Source organism: Mirounga angustirostris, unplaced genomic scaffold, assembly GCF_029215605.1.
Source record: "Mirounga angustirostris isolate CCGP_5_RB_7025 unplaced genomic scaffold, mMirAng1.0.hap1 SCAF_16, whole genome shotgun sequence".
Taxonomy (NCBI): Eukaryota; Metazoa; Chordata; class Mammalia; order Carnivora; family Phocidae; genus Mirounga; species Mirounga angustirostris.
The window spans coordinates 3,189,724-3,214,784 of NW_026991724.1; the positions used below are offsets into that span (position 1 = coordinate 3,189,724).

The 25,061-nt window shown below is 55.9% G+C and overlaps 1 protein-coding gene across 5 annotated transcripts; it reads right to left on the bottom strand.

Moving 5' to 3' along the window:
* Nucleotides 1-1,950: 1,950 nt before the first annotated feature.
* On the bottom strand, nt 1,951-24,549 carry IRF8 (interferon regulatory factor 8). Of its 5 annotated transcripts, none has more exons than XM_045890618.3 (9): nt 24,423-24,549; nt 20,643-20,817; nt 15,265-15,448; nt 12,782-12,870; nt 11,206-11,311; nt 9,997-10,044; nt 5,014-5,409; nt 4,518-4,633; nt 3,449-4,060 (listed from the first exon to the last, which is right to left on the bottom strand). In XM_045890618.3, exons 2-9 carry the CDS (start codon nt 20,814-20,816, stop codon nt 3,884-3,886), a joined length of 1,290 nt encoding a protein of 429 aa, XP_045746574.1. In that variant the 5' UTR covers nt 20,817; nt 24,423-24,549; the 3' UTR covers nt 3,449-3,883. The 5 variants fall into 5 exon arrangements, with proteins under 5 accessions (XP_054367194.1, XP_054367193.1, XP_064437803.1 ...); XM_064581732.1 differs by having other exon boundaries at nt 20,643-20,839; nt 24,423-24,537; XM_054511219.2 differs by lacking the exons at nt 20,643-20,817; nt 24,423-24,549 and adding an exon at nt 15,576-15,709 and having other exon boundaries at nt 1,951-4,060.
* Nucleotides 24,550-25,061: the final 512 nt, after the last annotated feature.

A 25,061-nucleotide genomic window follows, 5' to 3' on the forward strand; every position in this document is an offset into this window, starting at 1 on the left:
TCCCAGCTGACCCCCCCCCCCCCAGATTTGTGGAACAGGAGGAAAGCCAACTCCATTGCGTCCTAAATTGTGACCCGCAAAATCCATGAGCCAAATGTAAGTTTGAGGGTGGTGTGAGGGGCGGCCCCCCATCCCCGGCAGCCTCCATCCAGATGGAAAGGCAGCCCAAGCAGGACAGAAATACTCTGCACGCTTTCCTCTTGACGCCTGAAGTTGGTCGGGCCGCATGAGGCCCCGCGTACCCCCAGACAGCTCGCAAGGCACGTCAGATCAAGTAAGTGTGGAAAATGCCCGCTCCAGTGAGTTTCTTGCCATGAGCGAGAACTCGAATGTGCCCGTGCCCGAGAGGAAGATGGAGATGAGTAGGTGAAGACGTTTACTGCTTCCCTCTGCTTTTAGTAAAAACAGCCCCACTTTCCACTGAGAAGCCACCCCTCCTCCTCCGTCAGCCCACTGAGCTGTTAAAATTAGTTATTAGTTATAGATCATTCTTTAGAAAGAATTTCCAAATATTTCTGAGTAGTTGAGTTGCAAAACTTTCTCTTGTGGAGAGTCTGAATCACTCACACAAATAACTTCTTCCTGCTTCCCAGCATGGCTGCTGTGTGGAGTAGGTGTCTCAGGAACAGCCAGGGGTGCCTGCCCACAGCCCCTTCCGGGAGGACTCCCCTAGGACCCCAGGCCCGACAGATCCTGGGGATGCTTACCCCAGGAGGTCAGCATCTTCATCCATCTGGACATTACAAAGGCAAACCAAAATTTTCCATCCCAGATGGATTTTGCAAAAGTCAGTGTACCAAGGGGCAATCGCTCAGCAAGTGACAGTTGAAATAGCTTCACTTGCGTAAATGTTTCTAGAATACGAAGAGTGAAGGCCACTTGTCTGACCAAGTGTCTCATGAGCCGGGTCCCACTGGCTGCCCTTGGGTCCCAGAAGCTACTTGTCCAGAGGAGGCCCCACGTCCCAAGGGTCAGGTCATGTCTGGGGCCCTAACAGCATTTTCCGAACTCCTGGCTATTCCTGCGGCCTCTTGTCCCTGAGCCCCGCCCTCCGCAGATGAGAGCACCCCAGCCTCCCTCCTCTCCGAGCAGCTCAGGGGGCAGGGTCTGCCAACGGTCTGCACAGGAGTGCTGAGCTCTGGGAAGAAGCAGACTCCCTCAAGTTTCCACATTTGGCCCTGAATCCACAAGCAGAAAAGGGTTTGCTGATAAAGTTTCTGCTTGCGACATGCGGGAATTAGCGTGACTCATGAGATGTCTAAGAAAGCCAGCGACTGGCCAACGGCCGCCTCTCCTGGGGTTTAGCCAGCCGGGGGTTGAAGCCCTGCAGCCAGGCATTGTCAGAAAGCCTCTCACACTCAGCTGTCCCGGGCCACGAATGGCCACAGGCCACTGTCCACGGGGACGTGCCTGCCTTCCCTCATCTCTGCATGGAGGACTAGACAGTCCCAGTGCCCGTTGCCTGTAGGTGGAGCATGGTGGGGAACCTCCCCTGGGTTGGCTGGGGTCTGGGCCCCCTTGAAACTGATTTGTCCCGGGTTGTTCAACAGGTACGTCCCATGAAGCAACCTCCACGATGACCAATTTGGGATCCCCTAAGGACCCGGCGCAGTGAGTACGTCTATGAATGGAGAGATGCACGTCCCCATCACGTGCAGCTGACCAAGCAGGGGGGTCCCAGTACCTTCCAGGGCAGGCCTAACCCCACCAACCTCCTCCTCCCTCCACACTCCTCACAACACATACGAAGGGACCCCTGCACTTTCAGAAAAACCTAGCATGCCCTTTTTCTCCAGAAGGTTCTCTATCATCTGCAAGCCTCTCTACTTTTTTGCTGTTTTGGGGATGAGTGAAAAACAAGCAAAAAATCCTTAAACTCGCAGTGCAGCACTGTTTAATTCCCCCTAAATGAGGAAAGATTTTACAGTGACTTAAAAGACAGAGCATGAATCAGCTTTTAAAAGGACATTTTAATAAAGAACAAAAAAGATCAATAACACGTTTTAAGTGGGTACAAAAATAAATACTCATTTAGCATATTCAAGATCTATGTTTTACCATTTGTTTGAGCTAGACACCAAAACCCACTGTTCGGACACAATTTCAGAAAACAGATCTGTTATCCTTAACAATGTGATGCTGCCTTTGTTGGCCAAAGAAGAAAAGCCACTTTGGCTGAATTTCCCTATACTTTCAGGTGGATTCAAACACAGCGCAAGGGACCTACGATGACAAAGTCTTGCTCCGTCATCTTCACGGACACGGACGCGGGGAATGTTGACCAAGGGGTTCTTGGGCCTGGATTTTAAATTAGACTCATGGTTACGAGGCTGCCAGGAGGCAATCCTGTCCCCCAAACCCCAGCTTCTCCCTCTTCGCGAAGTGCACCTTGACAGGTAAGGCCCCTTCCTGCCCTTTCAGGTGAGACGGAGCCAGGGCCGGTGGTGGCCAGGCTGGTTACGAAGGAGAAATGGCGCAAGGATCCTTCTCCCCACCCCCCAGCCCTGCCTGGGGTCCCCACTGCGCGTGGAGCTGGCTCCCGGGCCCACGGCACACACCTCCGCCTGTCTTGGCACATCACCCCGGACACAGGGAAGAGGTACCCCAACTGAGCAGAATACCTTTCTTCCCCCAGAAAAACATGTTGAGGTGCTTTTTGATCGTGAGGTGTCGTGTGCACCGGACGGCCAGCAGGAAGGCTGACCGGCCCCCGCCGTTCTGACACACGTGGGGTAGGGAATGCATCACCTCTGCTAGCCAACAGCCTAAGTTCTTTGGGGGCTAAAACTGGGACTTCTCCCGTCGGGAGTCTCACTACAGGACTCCGTTGAACAGTAGAATTGGGTATGGCCCACGGCCACCTTGAACCTCAAGGAGTCCTAGGGCGGGGGAAGGCATTGTCCCTTCCGCCATCCACCCCAGGACCGGGGTGGTGAGGACAGGTGCTGGCGACATCCTCTCCGATACGCCCGAGCCACTCCCCCCCCCACCACCGCCTGGGCTCGCTGAGTGGAAGGCACAAAATGCTTGTACAATCTACCATTACTTTTGGAGTTTGTGGCTTATAGCCTGCTCACTTTATAAAAAAAAAAATTGAAAGCAGTTTACAATAGGACAAGTAAAAGTATGCAAATTTTTAAAACAGGTCAAAACCATTTAGCAAGAAGAAAAGAGCAAGGGATCTGGGAATGATTTAATTATAGAAATGAAAATTTTAGCTCTAAGATTCCTGGCAGTAAGGCCCACAGGGAAGATTTTCGTGGTGTGAAGGTGAGGACACACCAGTTCATCTGGTGCTGGACACGCCCGCCTGGCAGGAAATCCGAGGCAGGGTGTCCACTCCTCTAACAAGCCTGGCGTTTTGCTTTCTCTTGCTGAAGGGAGACGGTTATCTAAGTATTTCGGCATCTTAACGTCTAAAAAAAAAAAGATACTCCACATCGATCAAGCATATGAAATCATGAATCTATCGCTCTAACACAAAGTAGAGACAAAAAGCAGCCTTGTTCTGATAAGTTGATCTTCTCCAAATCTTTTTCCAGGAAGCAGCTATGAGCTAGTAAAAGTGAAGGGTAAGTCTTTGGAAATATCCATTTTTGGAAATATCCATTATCCCCAAATGCTGAAAGAATCTAGCAACTAATGATAATTAGGGGAAATAAATGTTTGAATCACAGGTTATAGTTACAGCATCCAGGTCATTTTTTAAGAGTCGAGTCATGGTTCTCCTGTTCAAGTCCTCAGGGAACGCCCTTACTGAATTAAGAGCCGAGTGAAGCATCCCGCCCCAGGTCACAGGAATCCACATCCTTAAATAATTACAACAGTAATTGTAATAATGAAGCACGAGGTGTAGGCAGGACAGGGTGCCCTAGAGAGAGGCTTAAACGGTGATCTGTTGGTTTTCTCTGAAAAAAGGTCTCTGGTGTGAGGCGCAGATGTCTGGAAACATCCGGAAGACCTGGTCTGGCTGGGGCTCCTCAAGAGGCTGCACCAGGGAGCCGGCGCTGCAGCTCTTCCCCGCTTCTTCCACCAGCTGCCGGACGTAGAGCTGCTCGATCTAGAGGGACAGGCACAGGTTAGACGTGGCGGTGGGACAGTCTCGGACCCTGGCCAGGTTCTCTGATTACCCAAAGTGCTGAGAACCTCCACGAGTCCCAGATAGGCAGGTGCAAGGGAAGGGCAAGTGGTATTGCTGCAAAGTCTACAGTCCCAACCTGGTAGCCAGTGTTCAGAATTTCACCATTACAGTTTCATTCCTTTGACTAGATTAAAGCATTCCTTTGACTAGATTAAAGAAGGGCTTGAAAAGTCTATTCTGTCTCTCAGACCTTGAGGCAATTAAACCTTGCTAGAAAGGGGGTTTTGACTTAAGGCAGGGGGAGAACACAGATTGTTAGAGGCGGCAAGAATCCCCGGGCCTGCCTCTGTCCACAGGTGGAGTCCCCCGGTCCCTGCCGCCTGTTCGCCAGCCCAAGTATAAACGGAGTCCCGAGGAGTGGGCCGGGAGCTCTTACCTGCACGAGAATGAGTTTGGAGCGCAAGGGGGTCATATCTGGAAACTCTTCTCCGAAGCACAGCACCACCCTGCCGTCAGGAAGCCGGCTCTGGTTGTTATAGAACTGCTGCAGCTCTGGGAGGACACGGGGAGGGAGAGCTGACCACCGCTCCCGGCCTCGCTCCCCTGCACCCCTGAGCTCACGCACCGCCCCGCGCCCCCTCTACAGCGCCGCTTCTCCAGGGCAGCCGCCCCCACTCGCTGGGAGTTCTCAGGCCGGGCGGCAGGAGACCTGCCCCGCGCTGGTGCCGTTCCAGGTGCAGAGCGCGCTGGGGACACAGCAGGGAGCCGGCGCCGCGATGCAGCGGCCCTGGCCGCCTAGGAGCAGCACCAGGCCCCGCAGAGGCACGGAGCGGTTCCCCAGGGTGGCCGGGCAGGCCAGCACAGAGCTGGACCGGAACCGGGGCCCCCCCGCCCCTCCCCGGGCCCGATCACACGGAGGCGGCGGCACCCACCTCGGAAGAACTGGCTGGTGTCGAAGACCTTGACCACCTCGTCGCGCTCCAGCTTGTTGGGCCGGTCCTTGCAGAGCACGGCGTTGCCGCTGCAGAACACGCGACCCTGGCACAGCCGCTTGACCAGCACGCCCTGCCGGCTGCTGTGCAGGAGCACGCCGCGCTCCAGGTGCCCGAACAGCTTCCGCGTCACCTGCCGCTGCCGCTCGCTCGGGATGGCGTCCGCCGGCGGGAAGCGCACCAGCTCCAGGCCCTCGGGGCCGTACAGCTTGGCGCCCGGCAGGCCCGGCTGGCCCGGCTGGCCCAGGGACAGGCGGCAGCCCTCGGGGCAGGTGGTGGTGGTCTGGCCCACCAGCTTGCCCCCGTAGTAGAACCTGATGACCATCTGGGAGAAGGCTGCGGGCGGGAGGGGCACCGGTCAGGGGGGGCGGGTTCAGTTCTCGGGTGCCTGGGGCCTCTAGGCATTCGGGGAAGTTCATGCACCCTTCTAGGAAGCATTTGTTTGTTTTAAGCAAGCGTGAATATACAGAATTACTAAGGAAACCAGTGACTCATCAATCACCCCAGCGCACTCCATTCTCCTGGCGAAGGTCACGATGACCCGTACAATGTAGAAGTTCGTGAACTCGCTCCACCTCCCCGATCCTGCTGAGACTCCTCTACGCTGTCCTGTAATACGCACGTACGCCACGCCACGTATTGTTTTACGTGCTACGTAACCTAGGGGCCTGCTCCCGAATTCATCACCGACGCAAATGCAAGATTCGAATTCCAGGGCAGGGTAAACAAAGATGCGATCCTTTGCTTGACAAATGCACAGTCTCCTTGGGGTTCCGGGGATTTCAAATGGTGAATGTCTACAAAACCCTTCATCTATACCTACTCTCGCGAGTCTGAAAAACGTTCAAATTAAGTCAGCGTCTCCCCGCACGTGCTACACTGAGGGACTGAGGAGGGCGGTGGTGCCACGACATTCTCTCAGGCTCTGGTCACCTCCAGAAGCCCTGGCTTGGTGCTCATGGATCCTTAAAACCAACTCTGGGCAAACTCCTCCTTAAAAGGAGAAAATGGGTCTCTGAGCCTCGGGCAGCTGGTGCCATGGGGCCAGAATTCTGAAGAGTGCGGCTGGTCCTCGGGCCCTTCCCACCAGGCTCTGCTTAAGCATCGTTTGCTCAGGGGCGCCTGGGGGGCTTAGCCGGTGAAGCGTCTGCCTTCGGCTCAGCTCATGATCCCGGGGTCCTGGGATCAAGCCCCGCATAGGGCTCCCTGCTCCGTGGGGAAGCCTGCTTCTCCCTTTGCCCCTCCCCTGCTTGTGCATGTCTCTCTCTCTGACAAATCTTTTAAAAAATCATTTGCTCAATCGAATGATGAGACTCCCTGCCGCCATTCACAGGCTCCTGGAATCATGCCGGGTTGGGAGCTCAGGTGTTCCAATCCAATTCACTTATGTGACACGTGGGAACACTGAGGCCCAGGTGGGGTGGCCAGGAAAGGGCAGCACCAGCATGTGACCTCGCGCCCTGTTACACCCGGTTCACCATCCCGCCCACCATGCTGGGTCTGTGACATCTGCAAAATCGGGAAAATCTGCAAAAATGTGGAAAGCAAGCCCGGCGGGGCTGACACACCCCCCTTCCTTCACTCCAGAACAATCCTGAGCTTTGTCCCAGAGGACTATCACCACTCCGCACCTTTGCCCCATCGCTGCCTCGCTGTCCTCCTAGCAGTGCCTCGCGGCCAGGAGAACCGGCTGCTTCCAAGGGAGCTCCCCAGATGCCCGCGCAAGGCTGGCCCGGGGCCCCGGAACCACAGGGCAGCGTAGCTGGGGGCAGGTTCAAGCTGGCAGGGCCTGAGCGAGGACCACTGCCCCGGACAGGTGAGCCGCGGAGGAAAAGCCACCACCGGGGCCTTCCGCAAGTCTCAGCAGCCCTCCGCCACCTGTCCTGCCCCCCCAACAGCCACCCGCCAACCGGGGGACGATCCTGGGAGCACAGGCACCCTGACCTGGGAGCCCAGTTGTGCGACCAGGGGCAAGCAACTTCACCGCTCTGTGCCTCGGTTTCCCCATCAGCAGAGAGAACAGTGGCACGCACCTCCTCCGGCGGCTGAGGATGGCACGAGCTCATGTTTGCACTTAGCACACGTGAGCCCCCCACGAGGAGCTCCAACTAGATACAGCAGGATTAACAGGACCAGACACTGGCTGTGTACGTGAGACTCCTGAAGTTCCAAATCCTAATTCTGGGTCTCTGCAGTAGATACCACCTAGGAGCATTTAATCCTCACAACGGCCCTGAGGCAGAGGTGACTGTTACAGGTAAGGAAACAGGTGTAGACGGGCCAAGGCGTCTGCTCGGACGGCATGACTGCTGAGTGGGGGACACTGGATTCCCTCGTCCCCAGCAGACCGGCTCTGCCTCTGGGGTCCTCAGCACAGCGCCCCGCTGTCCGAGTTCAGCCCCTGCCTTCATCCCCGAACGTCGTGAACACAGCCACGGGCGCATCTGGATCTGCCAGCACACTGGGGCGTCGTTAACGCAGCTTTGTGGTCAGCATTTCACTCGGGAAGGCTTCACATAAAAACCTAGACTTCTGGGCGCCTGGGGGGGCTCAGTCGGTTAAGCGACTGCCTTCAGCTCAGGTCAGGATCCTGGAGTCCCGGGATCGAGTCCCGCATCAGGCTCCCTGCTCGGCGGGGGGGTCTGCTGCTCCCTCTGACCCTCCCCCCTCTCGGGCTGTCTCTCACTCTCCCAAATAAATAAAATTTTTAAAAACAAAAAAACCTAGACTTCTGATCTCTCCAGAAAAATGGCGAAATCAAGCCCGGCGGCATCTGAAGGCCGTGGCGTCCAGCCTCCCTGCCGCCCTTCACCCGCCCGGTCACTCATCACCTCGTCCCTGTGGCGCTGAGAACAGGGGACCCCTGCCGTTGACTTATTTACACAGGTGGGGGGTGACCGGAACAGGGGTACCCAAGTCCACAACTTCTAGAAGAGCGTGTTAGGCTTTTCCTCGCATGAGGCAGTGCTACGGGTTGCTTCACCCGCTGTGTGCTGGGACAGGGCAACCGAGCACACTTCCTCCTCGCCCAGAGGCCTCGGCCCTGCCCCCCAGCTCCCCTCCTGCCCCCAGAAAGCACCCGTCAGCAGACTGCGCCGGCCGCAGCCCAGCACTGACTAGGTCAGAGGTCTGGCCCCGCGAGCCAGGGCCTCCTGGAAGAGACAGCCAGGTGCCTGGCTCTGACCCGGCCACCTGCTTACCAGCTGGGTGACCTTGACCAGCGACTGAACCTCTAAGTCTGGGTTCCCCCCTCTGTGACAGGCCCCAGCGTGCAGGACGGCTCTGTGGCAACACCAGTGCTAGGAACAAGAACACCGCTTCTCTGTGTCGTCTTCTTGCCTCCACGGCCCCAAACACCCGTCCCATGAGGGCCTTGGCCCAGACACCTCCAAGCCCCATTTCCTCCTCTGCACCAAGAGACCTCCGGTCCCCCAGACCTAACGTTCTGTGGTCCAGCCTGATGAGTCAGGCTGTTCACTTCCATAGAACTGACAGCTGTTGGGGAAGACAGTGGCTTCCTTCACTCCAAGGCCCCATCAGGGAGCTGGAATGCAAATTCCAGGGGCCACTGGCAGGACGTCGGAGTCCCCAACATAAGTAGACAAAAATGTACCAGAGGCCACCTCAGACCATAAGGGGCAGGAGCATGGATGGGACAGCCCAAAGCCATGTCCCAGCTCTGCAGCCCACCGCTGTGTGACCCAGGGCTTCTGAGCCTATGCAGTGGGAGGAGCAAGAGCACGTCTCCACGGGTGATGGGGAGTACGAGAAGCAGACATTAAAGTCTCAGCACTGATCCTGGCACCTAGTCAGCATTCAGTAATGCCAGCCACCACCATTATCCCCATCATCATCCCCACCATCTCCGTCATCCCCACTACCATCTCCATCATCCCCTTCCATCATCTCCATCATCCTCATCATCCCCATCCATCATCTCCATCATCCCCATCCATCATCTCCATCATCCCCATCCCCATCATCTCCATCATCCCCTTCCATCATCTCCATCATCCCCACCATCATCCCCACCATCCCCACCATCATCTCCATCATCCCCACCATCATCTCCATCATCCCCACCATCATCTCCACCATCATCTCCATCATCCCCATCATCTCCATCATCCCCATCATCCCCACCATCATCCCCATCATCCCCACCATCATCTCCATCATCTCCATCATCTCCATCATCCCCATCATCCCCATCATCCCCATCATCCCCATCCATCATCTCCATCATCCCCATCATCCCCATCCATCATCTCCATCATCCCATCATCATCTCCATCATCCCATCATCTCCATCATCCCCATCATCATCTCCATCATCCCCATCATCATCTCCATCATCCCCATCATCCCCACCATCATCCCCATCATCAACACCAAGAACAGCAGCACCATCCCCATCATCATCATCCCTTCATCAACATTAATTAGTATCATTATCATTATGAACTTCAGCGTGGAAGAGAGTAAAAGAAATGGATACTCATGACAGACACTGGTGACGTTTGTTGACCAATGACGTCCCTACCAGAAACTTAATGACACTCCATTTAATCCTCACCACACTCTAGTGAGGTTCTGAGTGGCTCAAATCACTCTGCCTGGGGTCACACAAGAGGGGCAGAGCTGGGCCCGAGCTGTCCCCAGGCTCTTCTGCAAGGTTATGCAGAAAGAGCTCTTTGGATCTATTTGTTGGTCCAATCCGAGAAGAACCTCAAAAAGCCTGGCCCCTCGCTTGCTCCAAAAGCCAACAGTGAGGAAGAGGAATCAGGGTCCTGACTTCTGACACCAGATCGGCTCGTCCACCCACCTGTGCAAGCCCACACAGGTCCTCTGAGCTCTGCGTTCAAAGCGCACCCATGTCCCACCTGCCAGCACGGCCCCGTGCGGCCCCGCGCAGCCCCATACCTGAATGGTGCGCGTCGTAGGAAGTGTAGCCCGTCACCAGCGGTAAGCCTGCCGGAGAAAGCGAAAGGCAGATTCAGACCCAGTCATGTGGGGAACCAACCCAAATGCTCCCTCTCCAGAAGTTTCTTCAAAAGCCACACATGGTGTGCTCCTGAGTTCCTGCCACAGGCTTCTGCTGAATTTGGGACTCCTCCCGCCCCAGCACGGTAACCCACATTTCGTAAACCAGACCCCAATTCAACCAGGAAAGAGGGGGAGGAAACGTTCTGTGCTGTGGGACTTTTGACCGATGGTCAGTGTGATGCTCTGGGGTCCCACTTCCTCCCACCCAAGGCCCTGCTCCCGAAGTATCACGGGACTGCATGCCCACCATCCAGGCCTTGTCTCCAGAGAGGGACCTGGGGCCCGAGCTAGCTTTCCCCGAGGTGTCACCACAGTGCAGGGAGAGGGGGCTCGCCCAGGGCCCCGGAGGCCAAACTGCCACCTGACAGCCTGGCGACCTCTGAAGCCAGCTGAGCCAGAGTCACCTCCCAGTCTCCCATGGGGGAACAGGAGGGGAAAGAGCCCGAGGGAGGAGGCACAGCAATCCGTGTGCGCAGAGGAGAGTTGTTTGAGTGGGAAGGTGGGGGGAGGCATCAGCAGCTGATAAATGCGTGATGTCTCCTTCGGCCCCCGTGACCCCCCGGGACAAGGTCCTGGGGTCTCCATCAGACGAGAGGACTGAGACTTGAATAAGTTACGCAACCCCCGCCCATGGGATTCAAATCCAGGGCTCCCAGTGAGCCATTGCACCGTCCTGGCCCTGGGCCCCCTCCTCTCCTGATGCCCTGGGCTCCGCATGGCTCTGAGGGGTCCCTGATGTCCTAGGACAGTGGCTGGCAGGCCCACGTGGCAAGCTTGAGTGTGGCCGAAAGCCCATCTCCCCTCTGGTCTGGGAGGGGTTTGCCACCGCCCCTCCCTCCCCTCCGACTCTCCGACCCTCCCAGGAGCCCAGGCGGCACGCAGAGCCCTCCCAGGGGAAGGGTCCGTGTGCCCTCCTAAGAGGCAGTGAAGGGGGCTCAGTTACCTTCAATAAGATAGGGATCACCGTAGTTCCACGGCCCGTGACCCCCCATGGCCCGTGACCCCCCATGGCCTGAAGGCAGAAAGGGGGTGAGCGCCACGCCCCCCGCCCCCTCATGTGGGGCAAGCCCGGAGGCCCATCCTCACCTGCACCAGACTGCTGCATCCACCACTCCGGGAGGAGCTGGTTCCTGCAGGCCTCTGGCGGGGAGGGGCTCCGTTTGACCACCCCCATGTAATCGTCCACGGAAGGCTGTAGGAACGGGGCGAGAGAAGAGCGGTGGTCACTGGGCTTCCAGAGTGGGACTCTGGTGTTTGTAGAGATGAACGGTTTAGACTTAACCAAAGACATACTGTCACCTTTATCCCAAGACAAAAGGAAAGTTTTACTTCTCATCATGAAGGACCCAAGACAAACCCACCGGGCTTAGCGATCAAACCATGTGCCTGAGTGATTAGCCTCTGCAGGACCCCTAATAAGTTTATGGCCTTTTTTGTGAAACCGCCTGTCACAAAACAGAACGGCCAGGTCATCCAGCTGACCCGGTGCCCCGGAGAGGCAGAAGGTTCCAGGACACCAGTGAACAGTGACACTGGACAGATTCGGCCATGACTTAGCACGTCCTCCTTCCCTCTCCACGTCCGGACTTCCGAGCTCTGGCCTATTCCTGAACGGATGCTGATACCTCTGATTAGCCAATATTTTGAACTCTGCGTTTCTTGGGAATCCCGTGTGCCAACCCAACCACCTCACTATCTTCGCTGAGTCAGCAGAAAAGCCCTGCAGGGAGACGGGGTGTTGCTGGAGATGAGAGTCCAGGAATTCACTCGGTCAGCTGCCAGAGACCACCCAGAAACTCAGCATCTGCCATCTGCACAAAACTCAGGCCGCTGAGAGGAGGCTGCATTTTGTTATCTGCATCCTCAGACGCCGCGCTACTCCTAAAAATTCCGCTACTGCCACATGAGTATTAGGAAGGATTTCTCTAGCACCCACACCACCTTTTATGAGGACTGTGTGCAGTGATTTCAGCTATGCTAAGCCCACCTGGTCAGAGCCATACACACAGAGGTAAGAGGCGGATGGTAATAGGGTATCTGTAGAGCTAAAAGGGGCATCCAAAACCCCACCCACTTTGCCTAACTAAGGAGACCCCACTAAGCCTTTACTTAGAGCCTATGAACTGAGTGAGTTTACATACAATTCTCATGGGCTGACCACCCTCCTCCCAGCGGCAGATTCTAAGACAGGCAGCCTGCCCACTGGGAGCTTCGTAAGGACCCCCCCAAGCCGCGTGGGGAGTTTACATTTTGTTCAGTGCAGCCCACCGAAGAAGCCAAGGGATTCCGTGATGCATTTTCTAAGACTGCCATTCAAAACGTTTAAAATAGGATACGTTTTTAGCTGGAGCACAGAGCAGGGAGCCCAGCCCCGGCCCCGGGATGAAGCTGGGGAACCAGGGGAAGGGGCTGGCCAGACGGCAGAGGCCGGCCTCGCCTTGCACCGCGGGGCCGGGGTGGGCTCCCCCTCTACTCCCTACTTCCCCATCCGCAGCTTCTAGCGAATTCTTGAGTCTAAGTAGAATTGAGGGGGGTGGAGGTGCCGCATCCCGAGAGCGCCCAGGGCTCGGGACGCCTCAGCAGGGCAGGTGCGACGCCGCTCCTCCCCGAGACCCTCGCAGCTTCCGCGGCCGGGGCCACTCTGGCCGGGCTGCCCACTCACCTCCTTGATGAGCTCGTCGATTTCGGATCGCCCGCACTCCATCTCAGGGATCTCGCTCACGCAGCCAGGAGTCGCCATGCCCAATTTGCCTGCGGAAAACCGGGCAGACGCGTGACACACGGCACTGAGCCCACCACAGCCGTCATCGGGGCTGGAATCGAGTCGGCTCTTTGGTTTGGGGTTTTTTTTAATGCTGAGTTGAAGGAAATAAAAGTCAGTCGGTGTCTTCACCGGTTTGGAAAAGGCCTAGAAATTATTTCCCGTGCTGCCTCAGTTGTCTGAGCGGCCAAGTCAAAGGGAGAAGTCGGTTTTGTTGTTTCTAACACTCAAAGGACAAGGACGGCCATGTGGCTCATCCCCATTTGCTGAGCTGGAAAAGGGACTGCCCACCAGACACCCTTCACGCCAGGCATTCGCCACCCATATGGGTTACATTCACAAGCTGGGCTATTCAAAGACACTCAAAAGATTTCCTGGCAAAATGTGTGTGCAGATTGGAGTCATTTTTTAAAGTTAATTGACAGGAAATGTCTTTGTGGCCTTTCCAAATATACAGCACACACCAGACGTGAGTGCGCCCAGCACACCAGGAAGGCTGGCTCCATCGGGCACGGCCTCCAGGCACAGAGCGGCCCCCCGGGAAGCCCCCCACCCCAGGCTCATTTCCTCCCCGCCCCCACCCCCAGGTCAGAGATCTGCCTTATCAAGGGATCCGTGTGCCGTGTCTTATAACCAACAGGCACCTAACTGACCCATGGCTCCATCCCAACTGAATCTCAATTCTACTTAGACAGACTCAAGAATTCGCTAGAAGCTGCGGATGGGGGAAGTAGGGAGTAGAGGGGGCACCCCCGAGCGAAGCTTGCAAACCACTGAAGTACAGAGCAGAGTGAGTCCATTTAGACACTATGCAAATGCAGTGTCCCTCTGCCCCCTGAGAACCAGCTTCTTCTGTTAACACCCACCCTGGCAGGTGATCCTGGCTGCAACCCACGCTGTAAACAAGCTGGGCTCACCTGCCAGTTCAAGCTCGGCCGATCCTGGGGGTGGGGGGAACCAAGAGAAACTCCTCCACTCCCTCAAATCACAGTTCATTTGGTGTTGATGAAAAATTATCCAGAACTTGGAGGTGAGGGGGAGACATGCAGGGCTGGCCTTTCAGAGCCCTCCCAGAGCATTACCTAGGAGGCCTCCCTGTCAAGGGCGAGGCCTCCCTGTCAAGGTCGTCAGGTTCTCCAGGGAAAGGTCAGTTAGTTTGACTAACTGCTGACGGGTTCTGACTCAGTCAAATTAGGTGCTAATTTATACAGAGTGAAGCTACAAACGACCGGCACCTCTGACGATCCCCCAAACTCTGGGTACACGCCAGGGACAGGACATCCAGCGGCTGGGCTCGCGGACCGAGTGTCACCCGAGCCTCACATTCTCCATCCCACCGTCTCGGTCCTTACGCTGGCTCCCTTGGGGAGGAGTTAAATGACTCTCCGACCCAGGCTCACTATAGATTTGGGACAGTCACAATTTTAACTTTTTTTTCAATTCTCTGTGGACATTTTCAAACCCCCCCCCCCCCACCCCAGTGGGAAGAGATCAAATCGAGAACATCTGCACAGCCCCGGAGAGTTGCTGAGGGCTCTATTTCTTTCAGGCTCCCTAGATGACTTAAAGAGCTTGGAAGCAGCAAGGGATTTGGCTGCAGGGGTCTAACTGCTACATCTAATGGCTAAGGGATGTGTTAAAAGAATGTTCTCAACCCCTGACGATAACGAGCTTTCGTGTCCAGGCCAGCTCTGATCCGCACAGAGCACCCCACTTCCGCAAAGGCTTCTGACGCCAGACCAGAGGTCACTGCCTCCCGGTCGATGAGCCATGTCCGACCAGGGCACGGCAGCAGGGCCGTGGTATGTGAGGCAGGTTTGGGCGGCTCCTGCTTTCATCTCCTCGTGAATGCTCTGTCGGGATTTTAGAGCTGGAAGGCCCATCCAGAATCCTCACTTCCCGGACTTCCCAAATAATGATCAGGATCTAACCACGTGCCGAGGCGTTTATCTGATCTCTGGCCATGAGGCCAATGGTGCCATCGTCCCCCCACTGCATTCAAGAACGTTACCCTCCCCCCGCTTCGTCCACCTGACTGTACCCTAGCCTCCTCTGGGCATTGTTAGAACAGAAGGAACACCTCACCCACCTTGCCCAGGCCACTTGCTCCTGCCCAACCCCGTGACTGCGCCTCAGGGAGGCCCCACCACCAGACCCTGGTCTGACAGCGGTGAGCAGCCTCCCCACCCTTTCCTCCCACGGGCGCCACCTCCCACTCAACTGGAAGCTGCCACTTGGCCAGCGGATGGTGGCCGAGGTCAGGGGAAAGAGCTCTCGGTATCTGCTTACACAGAGGAGAGGACAGTCGGCTAACCACTCGCCCAGATGTCCCCCCCAGACCCAGGCAGACTCTGCTGGGCTCAGTGCCCGGCACAGATAGTTACATTTTTGCTCTTCCTCGGGGACGATGCGGTAAACTTTGTATGGCTCAGAAATGTCCAGCTGGGACCGGTCTGTCACTTCCTCAAAATCTGGGCTCTTGTTCAAAGCACAGCGTAGCCTCGTCTTCCAAGTGGCTGGTTCAGCTTTGTCCCCTTCCTTAAATTTCCCTTTGAAAACTGCCCAGGCCTGAAGGAAAAGAAAGCAGCACATGAGATGCGAGGCCAGCCCCGTCCCACCCCGACCACGGGTATCCATGGCCACGGTCAGGACCGGCGCGTTCTCACCGTCCTGCCACCTCTGGCTACGAGCTCACATTCAGGGACTTTCAGGACTCAGGGGTCTCCGTCTCGGAAAGACCCGGGCCTTCCGGGCCGGGAAGGGCCCCCCCCCCCCCCAGGGCCACCCAGCCAAGCCAGAAGCCAGCCCCTGCCTGTGGCTCCTCCCCACACACACATCTTGGACCTGCCTCTTGGCGAATCCTTCCCTGGACCAGGGGGCCAGGAGGAGCCTGAGGCCAACTAGCACAAAGAGGAAGTAGCACTCGGTTTCACTAGAATGTTCAAAACAAAGAACAATTTGTTGCTTTTTCAAATCAACCCCTAGCCAAAATTTACCATGAAAAGGGAACATTTGCAAGAAGTCTGAATGTGGTCATCCACTGCCCCGCTACTTTTAATAGAAATTTTGTTTTGCATTTTGGCATTTATTCTAACCTTCCCCGCCCCACCCCCAGGGCCCTGTTTAAAAGGCAATGAAACGTTTTCTGTCTGTTGGTTTTCCACAGCTGTTCCTAACCTCTCCAAACCTTACAGTCTCAACTAGGACCAGACGCTCAAAGCTGGAAACCTACAAAAGCCACAACGCAGAAGGGGGCAGAACTGAAAAGAAAAATTCAGACGAACACGTGGATGAGCAGTTTCAAGATTTCGAAATTGGAATCCAGACACAACAACGAGGGGGTCAGGGCTGTCAGGTGAAAACCTTCAGCCTCGGGCTAAATCGGACGCACCTGCCAGCCTCCGTGAGCACGAGGTCTGGAGGGAATCCTGAGCCCCACTCAGGACGACGCGGGTCTTCCCAAGGTGACCCAGTCGGGGGTTAAATGCCACGCCCTGACCGTCAGCCCAGTGGAGTTCCCCTACAGCCAGGGTCCTCGAGGTCAATGCCCGCAACAGCGCCCAGGGGGCTCGTGAAATGCAGATCCCTGGGACCCCCCCAGGAGGCTCCTTCAGTAAGCAGGGCTTAGTCTGGGAATCTGCATCTTCAGCCAGCGTCTCAGAGACTGGCAGGTGACCAGGGGGCCACACGTGCAGGAACTCCGTGACACCCCCAGCCCCTGGGACAAGACCTCACACTCTTCTGCTGGCGCGCTGAGCTGAGCCTGGGCGCGGCTGCAGGAGGGGAACAGGAGAATGTTCCTCCTGGGGCACACGAGCGTCACCCCTTTCTCTGACTCAGACACAAACTCCCCTCTCAAGTGAATGGCCTCCGGTCCCTCCTGATCGTTGTTCAGTGTTTTTTTTAACGGCATCACAGACCAGGCCTGGATTTACTTTTTTCAAGGAAGGTGAACCATGTACACATTGAACAGTAATTTCCAATTTTTATTAGGTTAAATCCGAGTTTCTCCACCTCAGCACTCTTGCTATTTGGGGTTGGACCGTACTTTGGGGGTGGAGGCCGTCCTGTGTGTGGCTGAAAGTCTAAAAGCATCCCTGGCCCAGACCCACCAGAGGCCAGCAAACAATCAAACTGTCTCCAGACATGGCCAAGTGCGCCCGGGGAGGCAATGTTGCAACACGCTCCCCCACCCCGCGCTGCGAACCCCTGGTTAATCCACATTATACACGGACCCTGAAGACCATGGGTTTCGAGGCAATGTTAGGACCAGCTAGTTTTTATCCAGACCTGCAGGGCCTACAGTCCTATCACTCATCAGAGGGTCACACTCACCCGTGAAGCAAGCCAGAACATCCTAGCGCAAAGCGGGGCACCGTGGTCAGGAGGCGCCCGGGGTGGGCATCAGAGGTACCTTGCTTCCAGCCCTTCCCTGAGCCTTTTCATGGGCTCTCTGGCCGGCTCTAAAAGATCAGCTTAGCTGGGTGATCTCTCAAGACCCTTCCTTCTCGAGCTACCACCACACAGAACGGAGCGATTCTGAGGCCCGTGGGCAGTCTCCACCCCCAGCCCATGCCTCCCGCCCCTGGGCGCTCATCAGCAGCCAGCAGTAAACCTGGGACCACAAAGTCTTCCTGATTTCACGTTACTGTCTCATCTTGTGTTTTCTTTCCTTGACAGCCTACTGAATTTAAAATATCTGTGCTATGAAGACTGTTCTAATTCATTTAGGCCGGCCACAATGCTGGTCAGTGAGAGAAACAACCCTCAGCTTTACGAAAGGAGGCAGAATACTTTTTTAAAAACAAGTACGAGTGGGGGCACCTGGGTGGCTCAGTCGTTAAGCGTCTGCCTTCGGCTCAGGTCATGATCCCAGGGTCCTGGGATCGAGCCCCGCATCGGGCTCCCCGCTCCGCGGGAAGCCTGCTTCTCTCTCTCTCCCATTCCCCCTGCTTGTGTTCCCTCTCTCGCTGTGTCTCTCTCTGTCAAATAAATAAATAAAATCTTTAAAAAAAAAAAACAAAACAAGTACGAGTGGATAAGAGAGCCTCGGGATACGCAAGGATGGTACAACATGAGCTCAGCCTCTTCCAATCCCCCTCTCCGGCCTGCACCACGAGGCAGGCCGCACAATCACAGCTGCGGGCGATGAAGAATTCTCTGGTATAAATGGCTTCTTACACTCCACTAACTGTTTTTTAAAGGTTTTCTTTGACTGTTCCAAACCAAAGGTTCTCTACTTAACCAGAAACCCCCTAAGTCTCTTGGCCCAGCACAGGTGCGTTCGGGCGCCACGGGGAGACACCCTCAGAGGATGGGCGCCAGCTGGCGTGGCCCAGCAGAGCGCCACGTGGGTCCTTCCCTGTTTCTCTCCAGCGTGCCGCGCTCCCGGTGGCCGCCAGCCCTGGGGGGCGCCCACGTCTCCCTCCCACCCCGCTTCTGCTGAGATTGTGGGCCCTTCTCAGATTGCCACACTGAACGGCTTCGTAATGAACGGAAGCATTGGGAATCTTGCACATTTTTCTCAACGCTGTTGAAACGGCCATGAGGCGCATTGCATAAGACATATAAATCTGGGGCTTTATTTCTTTACCCCCAGAGCCTAAGTTGAAACAGGGCGCAGGGTGAAGGGAGAGGCGGGGCACAGCCACCAGGGACCAGAGCCAAGGACATGCAGCCTACTGGTCGGGCCCCTACTCCCCTCCCGGAGAGGTCTCAGTGATGGTCACCCGGAAACCGGGCCCTCAGCACCCCAGGCATCCGCCTAAATCTGCTGGTCCTGGCCACGGTCAGCAACCGGCGCGGGTCCCAGTGGGGAGGGGGAGGGGTGCTGCCGTACATGCTCCAGGGCCCAGGACGGCCCCACCAGAAGGAACTATCTGGCCCGAGACGTCAACAGTGCTAAGGTTGAGGAGCTCTGGTCTGTAGCCATCTATAACCTCGAATTCCCAGCAGACCCAGTGGACCCTGGGCACTGTTTACGTTCGGCTGGAGTCTCTCGCAGGAGAGATTCACCACGATGCCAAAGGCAAACCCTCTACAAGACAGGAGTCCACAGCACCGCCCAGAATGGTAAAGCAGCTGTACCAGTGTCCAGGCTCCTGATGGGGAGAAATCTGCTGGACACTCGGGCGACACGGGGCCCCTGGAAGGCGAGTGAGAGCGAACCGTCCGCATGGGCCCACTTTTCTGGACGAGAGCCAGTAACTGACAGCAGTCTCCCAAAGAGATCTGGGACCCCGGATCAGAGATGGAACAGAACTCCTGAAATGGGGAGCCCCGCTGCCAACACCACAGAGAACCAAAGGGCCGACAGGCCTCTGAAGCTGGCTGTGACCTACATGCGCCCCACTCCGGGGCCAAGGCATGATCTTCTGTCCTTTGTGTTTGGTCGGGCCAGAGGACGGTCATACCCAGCTCAGCATCCTGTGCTGCCCTGGGGTCCCCCCTGTGCTCCCGCCCTCACCTCAGTCTGGGGTCCGATTCCCATCCTTCCACAACTCCGCCTGCCCCGCCCTCCCCCATCCTCACCCGCTCTCCCCTCCCCAGACCCCAAAGGCCCACAGAACAAGGGGGGCTCTGAGTCAGCCACCAGAGCTGTGTCCCTTTGCCGACACAGAAGCCTGGGCTCACCCGACCTCAGGATCCAAAACTCCCAGGGTGGGGGGGGCCTCAGAGAAGCCTGCAGGTGACGACGACCCACAGGGGACCCTGAGAGCCCAGCTGGGCTGCCCTGGCTCCCATTCGTCTGCCTGAACGTAGGAATAATGGCAAGTAACCCGCGCTTATCAGGACTGCTTAGGGCTGGGAGCAGGACTCCTGGTCGGGCTGCTGGACTCCATCACCCAGGAGCTGTGAGATCTTGGACAAGTCACTTCCCCCTCGGTGCCTGCAAGGAGCAAGAGGAGCAGCGCCTACCACATCGGACTGTGTGGGCCGGGCCTGGCACAGAGCAAGTTCTCACCCAGCGCCGGTGGTAAACAGCAAGCCTCTCTGTGCTTGGGTACTTCTTATTCGCACGGGAAGGAAGACTATTTTTAGACATCTGCTGCAGGTTCAGGGCACCCCACATGACCTGGCCCCGGAAGCAATGACAGATGGTGTCTCTCTCATCCGAGCTGACCCTACGCTGCCAGGCAGAAATAATAACTTCGAAAGGACAGACTTACACCCTTCCTAGAATTCGTAATGGAATTGAGACGGCAGCCCAGGGGATAAAGGTTTCCATCTCAGGGCCTTGGAGAAGTCTTCTCGCTCTCTGATTGTTAGTCCCCGTGCAAAAGACATGGTAGCGTAGCTGGGGAAAGTGCCCTCCATCTCCCCGTCAGGATAACGCCAACAATACCCAACTGACCTCGAAGTAACTCGGTCATACAATAGATGTAAAATCACCTAGGATATTTGGTGGAGACCCATTCGGCACTTGATCAATGTTTGTTTAAAAAAAACTAGATTGGGGGCGCCTGGGTGGCTCAGTCGTTAAGCGTCTGCCTTCGGCTCAGCTCATGTTCCCAGAGTCCCGGGATCGAGCCCCACACATCGGGCTCCCTGCTCAGCGGGAAGCCTGCTTCTCCCTCCCCAACTCCCCCTGCTTGTGTTCCCTCTCTCGCTGTCTTTGTCAAATAAATACATAAAATCTTAAAAAAAAAAAAAAACTAGATTAAGTTTCAAGCAAATAAGAAAGATGCCACTCAACACCTGCATGGGCCTGGAGAGAAGACAGACACCACTGGTGCTGAACTCAGGGGGTTCGAGTCTGTACCTTAAAAATGGATGCATCCACTTCCTGATTATAATCTTGTTTGCCGGCGTGTTTCCAAGGGATCCGGAACATGCTCTTCTCATCATTTTCCCAAATCAGCCCTGGGTACATGTTGCTGTCGATTTGCTCGATCAGCCACTGCCGAAGCCTCCGGCCACCATTCCGGTCACACATTCTTGTAGAGAAAAGAGCACGTTCTGTGATATTACAGATATTATCTCATTAATCACAGCACCCCGCGTACTTGAGAGCCAAGAACTGCCAACAGGAAAATCAGAGGGCTGCAACACAGGTCCCAGCCTCGCAGAAACCCGCGAACCCTGGGACCCTGGGCCACCTGCGGTGGGAAGACCGTGCCTCCCCTGGGCCTCAAACCACTGAACACTGAGAGCTCCCCGGGAAATCTGCCACTGCCCCGCACCAGATGTCCGTCCCTCCTGAGGTTCCACCTGGTACTCCTTCCAGCCTTACCCATTGCTCCGTTTCGGGCAAACACGGCCACATCGAAGGACACCATTCCATTTTTAGCATGAGATGGGGAATAATCACGTTTACATTCCCATGTCCTTCGATGAGCAGCTCATCACCCTGAGAGCCAATTCCCTGACTTGATGCCCAGTCTGACCAGCGTTTCTTAGCAAATATGACATCTGTGCTCTCCAAGAAAGAAGAGATCCTCAACGCTATCCCTTCTAGATTGTTCCTTCACAGATGGGTTATTGATAAGAGGAAGAGTTTGGGAATGAGACAGAGCTGGGGTCCCATTTGAGTCCCACCATCTCCCAGCTGGGTGACCTTGTATCATGATTTAACCTTGGAGTGCCAGCTACGGGGGCTAAAGCCCCAGAAGAACCATCAGTACTCGGCATCTTTGGGGTGAGGGCTCAGAGGATGCACCTGAGGCCATGCCTGGACCTTAGAAGGTTCTCTCTAAATAACACAAGTTATTATCCTAACTTTCTTCCTCAGGAACTCCTACAACCACTTAGAACAAAAGCAAGGAAATCAACTGGGGCCATAGAACAGGGCAAAGTCAGCCGGGCTAGACTCTTCCAGAAAGCACCAGAATTTGGGGACCTCACCAGGGTGCCCAAAGACATCCTTTGGAAGAACATTCTTGCCAGAACAGGCAGCTTTCCCAACAGCAGACAGAAAAAGAACAATCATGCCGTATCGACGCACAGCCCACATTTACAAGAACAAGGGTGGAAATCCCCTAGACAGTTGGACAGACGTCCACCAAAAAAAAAAAAAAAGGCATTTCTATTCTTCTGATTAAAATGTGACCTCCTTGGGCAAATAGGTTTGAAACCATCAGTAGTGACAAGACACAATGTCCCCAAGAATATGGTCACATCCAGAGCAATGCTGGTCCATAAAGCAAGTGCATGACTTGGAAGCCAGCCACCCTCCAGGTGGCTGTGGGATCAGAAGGGGGGTCCAGGTCCTGGGAAGAAGGTGAATCCCAAGTGCCGACTGTAACTTTTCCATGCCCACTGGTGGGTGTAAAAGGGGTGACGTGGGTGGAATTAGGAATTGGACTTGGATTTGGAAACTGCAGACCCAGCAATGGCTTTTCTCCAACCTGACCTCGGAAAAACCACCTGAACCTCTCTGAGGCTCTCCTCAGCGGCAAGGTGAATGGAATTGCATCTCAAGCATCCCAGAATTCCTAAACAGCCCCTTATGCTTCTAAATAAGAAGGTACAGATTTAGGAGGGACACCTAGAGAAAAGAAACCCCACCACTGAGCACCCCCCAGAAAATAACCTAGGACCGAACTGATTCCTACAGATCCTTTCAGTGGGGAAAGCCAGGAGAATCTCGCCTCGCTTGAGGAGTGAGCTGCGTGCAGGAGGGGGGCGAGAGGGGCCAGAACACTACTGGAAGGGTGGTGACTGTGGGTCTGTAAATGCAGTGAAATGTGCCCACTCGTTAGGACTTTGTTCACCCCCTTAGCACAAGGTTTGTAAACCAGAGTCCATCCTCCAGGAGCCTCCTGAAAATGAAAAGCAAGATTTTGTTTGTATGCGCGCTTTTCTAGAAAATGGGTCAACACCTTCTTATCAAGATTTCTAATGGATTTGGGGTGCCTCAGCTGGTTCAGCGTCTGCCTTTGGCTCAGGTCATGATCTCAGGGTCCTGGGATGGAGCCCCAGGTCGGACTCTCTGCTCAGCAGGAAGTTTGCGTCTCCCTCTCAATCTGTGATCTCTCTCTCCCTTGCTCGCTCTCAAATAAATAAATAAAATCTTTAAAAGAAAATTTTTTTTTCTGATGGATTCATAGCCCCCAAAACTGTTAAGGACAAATGGTCTTGGTGATTTATAAGGACAGGAAAAGAGAAAATAAAGTTAAGAGAGAGGTCAATGAGAGGAAAAGTGAATCACATAATATGAAAACTGGACAATACTTTAGAAACCATCTAATCCAGCCTGTTTGCTCACGGGAGGAAACACTGAAGCCCAGAAGGGCACCCTGACCCCCAGGCACCGCAGGAGGGTCTTACTTTGCTCACTCTGCAGAGAAAAACTAAGGCTACGTTACCAGATCGAAACACGTGGACAGCCCCACCTGAATTCTCACTGAGGTCACCTCTAAGACTCTAAGTGGCAATAGAAGCCTAAGGTACTAGTCCCATGATGACCCCACTATGATTTATGGAACGCTAACGCATTAATCCCATCAAATGTCAAGCCAGAAAAACAATTCATAAGCCCGGTCACATGTTTATAACTTCCTCTTCCTTGATTTTTAATCATTCTCTTTATGGGCCAAATCCTATCTGGAGCTAATCTGCATCGCAATAAATGGGTCCCGGGTATCAGGCTTCCCAGACAGGAGGTGATAAGAGGCTGCGGTGGCCCCACCCAAGGCAGATTCCAGGATTCCAGGATGTGCCTAGGAGGTGGTGCAGGACTCACCTCCCACACCTTTCAGGGCCCCAGGCAAGGGTGGCCACAAACCCCACATCCCCCACCCCAGACTCAAAGCATCAAAGCCATTTGTCACTTTGACCCCAGTCTTTCTGAAATGACTGAGCCACTCCCAATTCTTTTCTTGGAAGAACCTGCCATAATCCCAAAGGACATGCTCAGAACCAGCTCCTAACTTAGGTTTAAAAAAAAAAAAAAGGGTTATATCGCCCGACATGTTGAAGGGGTATTTTAAAATTCTGGAACATTCAGTATCCAGTTTCCATTCATAAAGCACTCCAAGCCCTGGATAAGCAACACATCTCACTTTGTAAAGTCTCCCCTTTGCCCTGGGGTGCATTTTGCACCCAAAAGCTGCTGTTAGCAGCGGGCCCTACAAAGCTGGGGCTTTCTTGCCAGGGACCACTGGGCTATATGATGAGAGCCAAGGGCCTCAGAGCCCACTCAGAAATCGCTAACTGTCATCAGGCAGAAGAAAGCCCCAGTGTGCACCCCCTTCCACCAACCAGCTCACACAGAAACGGACGGTCACCGGGCAGTTCCTCGGTCGTGACCCTCCGAGCGCTACTCCGGGCAGCAGGACTTGGGCGGGACCGGAGAGCAGGTCCTGCAACAAAGGGGTCAGTGTTTCCCCTCCCTAGATAGGCCATTCTACGGTCTTCCACGCAAACCCGACTCTCAGAAAAATGGGATTTTTTTTGTCAGGCATCAGCCACTTGGGGCCCCGCCACCCCGTGCTCAACGCCTGGACTTGGGGTCTGGGTTCAGGAGGAAGAGCAGAGGAGGAGGAGGAGGAGGGACGGAGCCGGGCCGGCCCGGCCGTCTACCGGCCGCCGGGCTGCCTACCTGCCGCCGCGCGCGCCCGAGCCCGCCGCCCGCCTTCGGCGCCGCCGCCCGCGTTCCCACGCTCGCCGCCGCGCTCGGGGGATGCGGCCGCGGGCTCCGGCGCCGGCGCGGGTCTAGGGCCGGGGCGGGCCCGGCGTGCCGAGCGGCGGCCGCGCGGGCCAATGGGCGTGGGAGGGCCGCCGGGGCCGCCCAATGGGCGCGGACGCGCCGCCAGCACCGCCCAATGGGCGCGGCCCGTCCGGCCCGCCTTCTTCGAAGCGCTCAGCTTTCCGAGAAATCACTTTGCGCAGGGGCGGCCGCTGGCGGTCCGGGTGCCCTTCCGGGGTCCGCGCTGGGGGTCCCGGGCGCGGCGCGGGACGGGGGTGTCCGCAGGAATTCCCGCGGGGCCGCGGGGGCGTCCTTGCGGCCAAGTCAAGGGCAGGGAGGGTGGTGGGTGTCAGATGGCGGAAGTCAAGGCGCTGCCAGACGCCCGGGGCGAGGCGGGGGTCGGACGCTGGAGGTCAGGGCATAGCTGGGGCCTCGGGGCAGAGGCAGAGGTCGGATCTTGGTCAGGACTCTCTGGGGCTGGGGCCAGGCTCAGACACCAGAGTCAGAGCTCTGGGATGGATGATGGGTGTCAGGCCGCAGGATCCGGGCCAA

Bases quoted from the DNA above. Each gene is read 5' to 3' on its own strand.
- IRF8 (XM_045890618.3), bottom strand. From the start codon at position 20,816: ATGTGTGACCGGAATGGTGGCCGGAGGCTTCGGCAGTGGCTGATCGAG. The intron at 5,410-9,996 runs GTATGGGGCTGC...TCCCGCCCGCAG, and splicing joins CTACGACGCGCACCATTCAG to CCTTCTCCCAGATGGTCATC. The intron at 4,634-5,013 runs GTGGGTGCCGCC...GTGTCCTCCCAG, and splicing joins CACCAGCCAGTTCTTCCGAG to AGCTGCAGCAGTTCTATAAC.